The sequence below is a fragment of the Diabrotica virgifera genome, chromosome 6 (genome assembly GCF_917563875.1).
Source record: "Diabrotica virgifera virgifera chromosome 6, PGI_DIABVI_V3a".
Taxonomy (NCBI): domain Eukaryota; kingdom Metazoa; phylum Arthropoda; class Insecta; order Coleoptera; family Chrysomelidae; genus Diabrotica; species Diabrotica virgifera.
Genome location: NC_065448.1, coordinates 27,537,095 through 27,547,820, shown reverse-complemented (window position 1 = coordinate 27,547,820; position 10,726 = coordinate 27,537,095). Strand labels below are relative to the sequence as shown.

Sequence of the window (10,726 nt, the reverse complement as noted above, 5' to 3'; positions counted from 1 at the left end):
TTTGATGTGTTTAGTGTTTGCTTGATTACAAAAATATTTGTTATAAAAGTAGTCGGTTTTGCTAAACTCAGACACAACTGGCTAGTGATTTTAGTAGGTATGTAATTTTTTTGTTTTTGGCCAATTTTGGCAAAATTACTAACTATTTAGTAATTATTAACTATTTAGTAATGATTTTTCTTGCCAATTTTACCAAACTGGCAATTACTAAAATCACTAGCCAGTTGTGTCTGAGCTTAACGAACAGACTATATTAAGGGAAGGCAAGCAGAACTACATATTCAGATGTTTCAAACTTAATTGTAATAAATTATAATATGATTTATATTATAAAAGGTAGAATGGTAGAACACTTTTATCTATGATCAGTAGCTAACTTCTCGGACCCCAAAAATCTTAAATTATTTATTATTGATACTGAAATCTTGGTATTTCGACATAATTAAAAAATTTTCTCGTTATTTTATCTAGTTTATGTTTTCCATGTTAATAAATTAATAAGATATGTCACAATATGTCACATGCTCAGGCCCGGATCTACAAATTTTGGCCCCCCCTGCAAACCTGCAAACCACACGAAGGGCCTCCCATGAGCGGTTCTAGGCATTTTTGGTGCCTACCGGGGGTATGGGAATATTACCCTCCGGGTGAAATACCCCCAGGAGGACCCCCTCGTGGTCCGGAAACTTCACCAGGAAAATTTTGAAAAATTATGATTAAAATAGTGAGTTTTAAGGCACTTTACGATGTCATCAACAGTTCAAAAATTATAATGTTAATTCTCTGTCAGTATTACAAGCATAGTAGGAAATTTGCATGAAAATATAACAACTACACACTGCAGAGAATTGAACCGTTGTGCAATCTGACCATTTACCACATCTACTAGAGCAAAGAACACCTTGACCTTGAAAGAGGTCTCTTCATCATAAAATCTATGGTTCTTTACTAATTCATCAAAATGCCTTTTCTCTTTGCTCTGTTGAGTACTAGCAAACACGGGGTCTACTTGCCATTTGGAACTAAGATTAGTAGTAGATTCTTTTTCTAATTTTGGGTAGTCTTCTCGAATGTTCTGTAAACGGTCTTTACTCGTATTTTTAGAGTCTGCGCCACTTTTTCCAGATATGTTTCTTTACCTTGAAGTATTTAAGAAGAGGCATAGATAGAATAAGAGTCATAATAATGAATTTAAAACTGTCCATTGCTTTTACAAATTTATTTGCTTCAGTGGCGGGTCTACGGGGGGAAAAAGGAGAAATTCCCCCAATAATAGGTCCAAAATTAAAGAAAATAATTGTTGAAACAAAAATATATTACACCAAAATATATTATAATTTTGGTTTATCCTTTTTATGTCCTTTGGTTGGTGTTTCATTGGAAGTTTCCCCCTAAGGCAAATTTCGCCTCCCAAGGCAAATGTCTAGATTCGTCACTGGTTTGCTTCTGCAATTTCGTTGTGTTTTTTGCTTTCAAGCAAAATCCTTTCTGCTTTCATAATATGTATCTGGGAATCTTAAGTTTTATTGTCAAAATAGATTCATGTCTTGAAGCCCATATTGTTGGATTCAACTTCTTGAAAGTCACATCGGATTCACGTGTCAATGAAGACAATACCATCAACTCTCATGTTTTTTAAAACGTGAATTTAACATAATATTAGGTAGGCCTATTTTAAACGCGCGTACAAATTAACGTTGGAAATTATTAATTATCATTATCAATATGCACCATAAAACAAAATCTCAATTTCTAACAAGTTTCTTATCAGCCTTTCAATGAATCAGCCTTTCTTGGGCTCACGGCCCATACAACAGGCCGCCGCCGCCCCTACAACAGGCCGCCGCCGCCCCACCCCCGCAATGCGTGGTCGCGCGGTTCCTAGATCCGGACCTGTACATGCTCGTTCCCGATTTATTCTAAGAACACATGGCAACACTGAAATGTCTTCATTGTCCGTAGTCCGCATAGAGTAGAGAAATAACAACTTGTTTTTATTTCTCTATGTAGTCCGTCGTAGCTAACTTCTCAATTGTCAAAAAAAGCATTTTTATTTTTGTTAGCAAAATTTCAATAATTTGTTTATTTATATTTTATATTGTATGTAATTTATACCGAGTCTGGATGTGGACAGTGTGGGGATGTGAATGCCCTGGTGCAGGGGCGGATGGGCAAGTAAAATTCTACCGGGAGAATAAACGACGGCGGCCCAAAATTTAAATATATATATATATATATATATATATATATATATATATATATATATACATGGGAGTTTTTTTGATTTTTTTAAACTATAGAAACTTGGAATCTAAAATACAAAGTTTGCTCTAGAAAATTCTATATTAAGATATTTAAGATATATAAATAACAAATTAATGTGTTATAAACTATAGGTGAATGAAATATCGTTTTACATATATAGCTATCACTAAATGGTTACCTGTTACCTATTATTTATTATATTAATACATTAAAGCGTCCTTCATTAATTTGGTTGTTTGACCCAAACGATTAATAATTTCATCATTGTTGATATCGCTCAGTATATCATTTTCAATATTCATCAGCATGAACGACTCGAGTCTATTATCAGACAAGGAGTTTCTTAATCTATTTTTGATAAATTTTAAAGTTGAAAACGATCGTTCACATGCCACTTGCGAGATGGGCAATGAAAGTATATATTGATAAGCCAATACCAGCGTGGAATAAGCCCCCTTAAACAAATTATATTTTAAAATTGAACCGTAGCAACAAATGACACAGTTCTGACATTTGTTAGATTCGATGCACACCCTTGATTTTGTACTCTGTTTTGTTATACAGTCATCTTCGTCTACATCTGACTGTGCAGAAGAAGAGTCGTCTAACTCCACATCAAGTCTAGCATAATTTATTTCATATGAATCTTCAATTGTTAATTTAATATGTTTCCAGTTGCTTGCAAAGCTTGCTAACTCTTCTTTCAACTTTGCAGGAGTTGCAGAAGAATCAAACTGTATTAATTTTTCTGACAATATTTTTAGAGAATTCTCAGGTAGCTCACCTTTGGCGATTTCTTCAAAATTATTTGGATCTAAAATGTTCAGATCCCTACATAATTCAGCGTTGTTTGCAAATATTCTACTGATTGATTCTACTGCAGTATCCGCAATAACGTTAAAAAAAACAATTCTAAAATTTTCTTTTGGGCTTACTGGGATTTCATCAGAAGTTTTCTCATCAAAGAATTTCTTTTTCTTTTTTGATCGAAACTCGTGCAATTGTTCTTCAATAAAAAATTCGAAGTCTCTCCTTTCAAAAGAGAGTTTAGCCCACCCTACAAATTTATCTGCAGATGCTTCAATGTCTGGAAAATTTCGTTGCATTTTTTTTAAACTCAGTATAGAATCATTAACCATAAAGTTACATTTTAATAAATCTAACCCTGTTGTCTGAATATATCTTGATAAAGGGCCTGTTATAGAGAACAGTTTTAAGAATATGTGCCCAATTAAAATATTTTCGTATTTCAGTAATTGTGCTTTGTAATTTGCAGCAGTCGCTCTTGCATCTGGCTTAATTTTTTGTGAATTTTCAATTGTATTAAGAATGTCAATTAAATCAACGTACAGTGCTTTATTAGGTTCATTTAAATTACCAAAAATTTTACTGAGCGCTGCTTCCTTTGACCACCAACGAGTTTCTCCTATCAACTGAAGTTTCTGTGATCTAGCATTGTTACCAATGTCCAACCAGTAACCCATGCGTTGATGAGATTCTTTAAAAAATGCTGCTATACAATTCAGTAATGAAAAAAATGATGCGGCCTTAATGTGGGATTTAAAAATGTCTGTCAGAACAAGATTTAAAATATGCACATAACACCAAACATGAACATGATTTGAATTTTCCTGGACCATGAAACTGGAGAATCCCGAATATCTCCCTTGCATATTAGCCGCCCCATAAGTAGAGTCAGCAATACAATTTTTTTCATCCAAACCATTTTTTACCAGTATGTCATGAATCATGGTATGAAATCCCTTCCCTGTTGAATTGTGACAAGGAACAACTGCAAGAAGGCGTTCGTGAATTGTTCCGTTGTAAACATACCTGAAATAAAATAAAATAAGCAAAGGTGAAGATTTTATTATACTTACAATTTAACATACCTTGTTACAACTGAACATTGGTCTGTTACTGAAATATCTTGAGTGCTGTCTATTTCTATAGAGAACATAGTGGCAGTCTGTATCTCTGAAGAAATCTTCTTTAGAATAATTTCTGTGATTATGACAATGATTGAATTTACAGTAGTTTTTGACAAAAATGTGTAGAAATTTCCAGCTCGACGTTTGATTTTTCTATTGTGATAACTTTTGCTTTTTTTAACAATGGCGTCCAAATGTTTCTTCAAAATAACATCAAATTTCGATAAAAGTAAGATTATTTCCAAAAAATTACCATGATCTAGGTTTTCATTTTCTAGATTGTATGCAGCTTCATTTGCTGTGCCCCGATAAGAAAGTCCTCGTTTGCCAATTAGTTTTATAACATCAATAATAACATCCAAAACGTGCCGATTGCTTGCAACTTTTTTATTTCTCATTTCAACAACGTTTCCAAAAAGTATTTTTTCAATTGTTTGATTTTTAATATACATGAAATATGTTTCGCAGTTTTTTCCATGACTGATTGAACTTTCATGCTCATTTATTCGCTGATATACATGTTTCCAATCAGACATACCTCTTGCAAAAGCAGAACTTTGATCTTTATTACTCTCAACTGAATAAGCAAGACAAATTGTGCAGAAAAGTGCCTTTCTTTCTTCACTATAGCTCAACCATTTCCTTTTTGTTTTATTATTACGCGTAAACGCTTTTTCCACATTGAAAGGTACATCTTTTTGTGCGACAGGTACCTTTGGATGGAATTCAAAAAATAGCTGTAATTTATTGGGATCGGGACGGTCGAAGAAATTGCCAGATTCTGTCTCTTTCGGCTGTCCCAGCTTTAGTAGCGCCTCTTCGTCTTTAAGTGCCTTTTTTACATTAGCTTCACTATCGCTTTCATCACTTGTCTCTATGTCGTCGTCCGAGTCCTCTGACAGCTTTAACTCAGTTTCAAATTTAGTTTCTGAAACCGGTAAATTTTCTTCGGATTTTTGCTCTTGCTCTTGTTTTTCCGTGTTAATATCACTTTCTACCCCTGAAGTTGAAGGAACAGAATAACTATTGAGCAAATTATCCAAAGAGTGACATTTTTTTGCTATTTCACATCGTTTTTTCTTCTCCCTTTCTAGTTTTTTTTCTTGTCCTCCTTTTCGTTTTGGTGGCATTGGTATTTGATTTTTTATTCACTTAGTATATTGGTTCTGACGGCTATCATACAAGCAGTTTTCGTCCTAACGTAACAAATTTCATAATTATTGAACAGCTAGAATAGGCGCTTTTTGAGCATGTTTATACAGAGTATTTCATAACTATACCTACAAACCGTTAAACGTGGTAGGAGACATCACAACCAACATTCTTGCTTTATAAACAAACGCCCAAAAACGATTTGTTTGCGAATTAGACGTAAAAAAACACTTGAAAGCAATAGATTTTTACAAATTTTATAGTTTTTTACAGAACTTAACAATACTACAAAACACTAAAAGTAAGTAAATTTTTTGTTTGGGAAAGAAGATGAAACAGAGTGTACGAGAATTTATTTTAATCGAATGATTTAAACAGAAAGCTTGCACCTGCCTAATTTATTAATGTGTTTATTTAAAAAAAATACGAACTTTTAGTACAGAATAACACCTTGTACTGTTTATCCGCGACTTTCCGGACACGGTGTATAGTGTTGAAACACCCTGTATAGTAAAAATTATTTTAAATAATTATTTCCTACCTTAAACTTCCACTCTAATAAATCGGCTTAAGTAATATAACGTTATTGGTTAATTTATAAGTAGGTAAATGTTTATTATTATCCTTCTACGCCACTATTCAACTAATCCCGAAGTAAAAGCGCACGTCACATAATAATTCGTGTCTTTCGGAACCGGAACTAAGTGATAAGGCGTTAGTTAATCCAAAAGATTTCTGGCGACGCGACGGACGTAGAATTTGCAAACTCGCACAACCGCTGTCTCAAATAACGACAGTCGTCGACAGTAATAAACAAACAGTAAAACGAAAAATAATCCTTAGGGTCTCAAGGTCAAGGGGCTTCCTTTACTAAAAAAACAATAACTACGATGACTGATACAAACTGTAAGCCGGGAGTGCATATTGTCCGCAGATGTTTTTAACATAGGCCAGTGCCAGACACACATTGTGTTTAAGTTTATTTTCGTGTTTCTTGCTGGGTAAATTTTAATACAATAATAGCTTACAAAAATAGCAGGTAGCATTTAGCAGGTATACGCTGTTTGAGGGAGCTTAGAAAATAACATAATAAAGAACAGCGCTGGACCAGTCTTTAAAGAAAGTATACATCCTGTTTACTTTTGTTGAACATAATTTTTGGTTCTTTTCTTACTTTTATAGTCTAGTCTAGGTATTTGCTAGGTCTAGGTGCAACCGTATCAGTATTTTTACATCGATTTATAAAAATCAAGATTCATGCAGTTGAAAAATTAAGGGTTTAGGTCCGCGCGTGGCAGCCCACAAACGACGGCCCACCGGGAAAATTCCCGGTATCCCGGTGGGCCCATCCGCCCCTGCCCTGGTGTAAAATTTTCATTAAAATACCTAAAATCAAGTTTTAATAAAATGGAAGTGAAACGAGAATTTAATGAGGAAACGTGTAAAATAGAAATAGAGTATAATCACTTGGATGATGCTGTTCTAGATGGCTTTAAATGTGAAATCAAAGAGGAATCCAATAGCCAAAGTACACATGGCACATATGATTATTTAGACTTAAAAAAATGTCACATAAAAACTGAAGTAGAACAACATGGAAATGCCTTTAATCCATTTGAAGAAAATCAAGAAACTGAAAAAGGTTAGTAACGAAAAATTAAGTCCTATATTTAGAAGTACAGTAGAATACCGCTACAGTAGAATCCGAACTTCGCTAAATCCGAAACAGTTCACGGATACCCTGGACAATTTGTTGTTAACAATTCCTGACCTCACCTAATATAAATAATACCGTTAATAGACAAAATATACAAGCTATATTTACTTTTAATTCTTTTTAATAACTATTATTAAATTATACTAGTGTTGCTTTCTGCACAGAGATGGCCTCTAAATACACATTAGAGCCCACCAGAAGGAAAGGTTAGGTAATATGTAAGTTCAGTCTAGAACACGCTGGTTTTTCCCTTTCGAATTAAGTGTGTACTAATATAGGGAGCAAGTGGACTGTATTATTCTACTTAAGATCGAGTAAAATGAAACAGAAAATAGCTCAAAATACATTTAATGTTGAAACAAAGAATAAATTTATAAACTTACACAAATATATTGACAATCACGACAAATAGAAACAATTATGAAAAGCTAAGAAAAACCCTTTTGACTAAATTACATAAATACTTCCCTTGGCCTAAAACCAAATCAGCTGTTACAAATATAGTAAAGGAAGTACAACAATAATTAATAATATTCCAAACAGCTGAGACGATAAAATCTCCGGAGCAAATATGATACCTCATAAACGGCACGTTTTTTTTTAAGAAAGAATTAATTGGTCATAAAAATATTAGGGCAATAATAAGGTTAAAAATAATATATCAAAACAATATTAAACTTCGGTTAGGTCAATGGAACATAGAAGAGTATAATGAAAGGAAATTATTATGTTATGAGTGTTTACTACGAGAAGGGCACCCTATTAAAATCAATAAAATCATAAAATCAATAAATGTATTTATATTATGTCAATAAAGTGTAATGCTAAAACAGTGCATACAAAATAATCAATACAGTGGAACCTCGATAACTCGGATTAATCAGGACCGCGGCCGATCCTGGTTATCGAAAATCCGGGTTATCGAAAATCCGGGTTAGCCGGAGAATATGGTAAAAATTAATAAAATACGGTATACTTACAGATAACCTCCATTATAATTACAAAAACATGAAATACATATGCACAGTACACATCTAAATTACGTATAGTTGTATACCTATAGTGTATAGTTTTGTTCATTTCTTGGTAAAAAGCTCAGTCATACTGTAGAGATGTACCGACACCATATGATACTGCAATAAATTGATTAAAGATTTGCCTTTATCAATCCTACCTAATGTTTCTAGTTTCTTTTCCATTGTCACAACATTTTTACGTTTTGTTACCATTACGTAGACAAAAATCACCCAAACACAATCTGAAGCACGATTACAGAACGGAAGTGATTATTAATACGACTGTACTACACACAATACGGTCAAAAGGAACAATGTTGTTATTTAAGAACAGACTAAGACCATTGTTTTAAAAACGAATTTTTAAATAGTCACGTCTATTTTAAACAATGCTAAGACAATTTGACATAAATAAAGGAAAAGGAATACAGACAGGTGCCTGTTCTTTCCGATAAGCCGAGACGGTCGTTCTGCCACAGTGTGCATGAATCATTTTTACTATTGTATATGTGGTTCAAATTACACAAATACACATTATTTCTCAAATATTATTTTGCCTACATACATTTTTATTTGATAAAATTGTAAAAGTGTTTATTTGTTAAATTTTTGTCTGATGAAAATCGGTCCGGGTTAGCCAGACTTCCGGGTTATCGGGGGCCAACTTATCGGGGTTCCACTGTACAATAAAATTTTACCCAAAATAATTACTAAAACACATGCAATAATTATTATAATGCGATACAACACAGAAAAATATAGAAAAATGTTTAAAATGAATGTCTATACGATTAAAGACCCAATGTCTTTGCAAATTCGTGCACTTCGCAATGTTAAAAGTTAATTAGAGGAGAAGAGTATTTGATAATAACACAGCAACGTAAAATGTACATAATTTTTTTTATAATTTATTTATTTATACGGGCAAGCCCAATTCGGTAATACATTAATAAGATATTGATAATTACAGTGTTGAATATATAAGAATAAAATTAGAGAGTACAAAACATTTAAAAAGACATGACAAAGTAAAATAATTACAAAACATTAATTACTAACAAATAACAAGGTTATGACATTGCTAAATATTTAATTTGGTTAAATGGTTCTTAAAAACATCAACAGAGTTACCAAAAAGTAAAAGGTCATCTAGGGAGTTAGCAAGTCTTAGTGTTCTAGGAACAAAAGTAAAATATGAGTAATTATATCTATGAAAAGAAATATGAAAGGTTTGAATTTGTCTTGTTGATCGTGGTGGAACAAACAACAATATTTTAGCAAGGAGTTCAGGGCAGTAATATATGCCATTGATAATATTAAACAATACTGTAAGATCTTTACGCTTCCTACGGACATCCAGAGAAGAGATATTCAAAAATCGTTCCATATCTGTATAATTATAATTGATGTGTTTTTTGAACCCAATATATCTAAGAAAATTATGTTGAACACTATCAAGTTTGTTAATGAGGTGAAAATAATGTGGGGACCAAACTGGAGAACAGTAGTCAAGGTGCGTCCTGACTAAAGAACAATAGAGCATTTTAATAGCGAACACGTTCGTGAAATCCCAAGTTGTCCTTTTAACAAAAACAAGCATTTTCATGGATCTTTGAGTAATATTGTTGATGTGATGGTTAAAGCTCAGAGAGGAATCAAGAACAACACCTAAATCTTTAATTGAGTCTACCGTATCCAATAATTGATCATTTACGGTATAATTAAATACTGATAAATGATGATTCCGATAAAACCGGATAATGTGACACTTGTTGACATTCAAATCCATCCCATTATCAAGACACCAGTTGGCTAAATTATCTAAATCTGATTGCAATGATATTGCATCATCTTGATTATTAATGATTTGATAACATTTAAGATCATCAGCGAATAAGAGAGCAGAAGTGTTAGAGAAGCAGGTGACGATGTCGTTAATATTCAGGTTAAACAAAAGTGGACCCAAATGAGAGCCCTGAGGTACACCAGAGGTTACTAGAAAAGTGTTGGAGTAATGATGATTAACCCTAACCTGCTGTGTTCTATTTGTTAGGTAACTGCCCAACCACTTCAACACAGAACCTTCTATGCCATATAATTTGAGCTTATGTAACAAAAGATCATGGTTCACCCTATCAAAAGCCTTGGAGAAGTCAGTATACACTGAATTAATCTGCAACCCCCTCTCCAAAGCTTCAGACAAGGTATCAACATAAAGCAACAAACTAAGTTCTGCTGATTTACCACAAGAAAATCCGAACTGTTGAGAATTTAGTATCCAAGAGCAGTCATAATTAAGGTAATCAGTAACAATACTCTCAAATACCTTGGGAATTGTGCCGAGAATAGAAATAGGACGATAATTCGTTATGTCAACTTTATTACCTGCTTTGTAAATTGGAGTGACATAGGATAGTTTCCAAAAGTCAGGAAATTCCCCCAACTGAAGGGATTTATTAAAAATATGATAAAGCAGCCGAGACCGAATAAAAGAGAATCGTTTAAGAAAAATGGGAGAAATACCATCTGGCCCAGGTCCCTTATTGACATTAAGAGTTGAAAGTTTTTCGTATATACCTTTCGTATATATATTTTGGTACCTTAAAACTCCTCTCAGGGATGTAGAATGCAGCAGGATTACTATA

At 33.3% G+C, this 10,726-nt stretch overlaps 2 protein-coding genes across 2 annotated transcripts in view; one reads left to right on the top strand and one right to left on the bottom strand.

Annotated features, from left to right (window-relative positions):
• Positions 1-2,465: 2,465 nt before the first annotated feature.
• LOC126885847 (uncharacterized) lies at positions 2,466-5,326 on the bottom strand. Its single transcript, XM_050652608.1, has 2 exons — positions 4,158-5,326; positions 2,466-4,098 (listed from the first exon to the last, which is right to left on the bottom strand). Exons 1-2 carry the CDS (start codon positions 5,324-5,326, stop codon positions 2,466-2,468), a joined length of 2,802 nt encoding a protein of 933 aa, XP_050508565.1.
• A 1,384-nt stretch (positions 5,327-6,710) lies between these two features.
• LOC126887394 (zinc finger protein 227-like) overlaps positions 6,711-10,726 on the top strand; it is a 36,234-nt gene continuing 32,218 nt past the window's right edge. Inside the window, exon 1 of the mRNA XM_050654897.1 lies at positions 6,711-6,990. Coding sequence (XP_050510854.1) covers positions 6,756-6,990 — 235 coding nt within the window. The 5' untranslated portion in view covers positions 6,711-6,755. The remainder of the gene's footprint in view (positions 6,991-10,726) is intronic.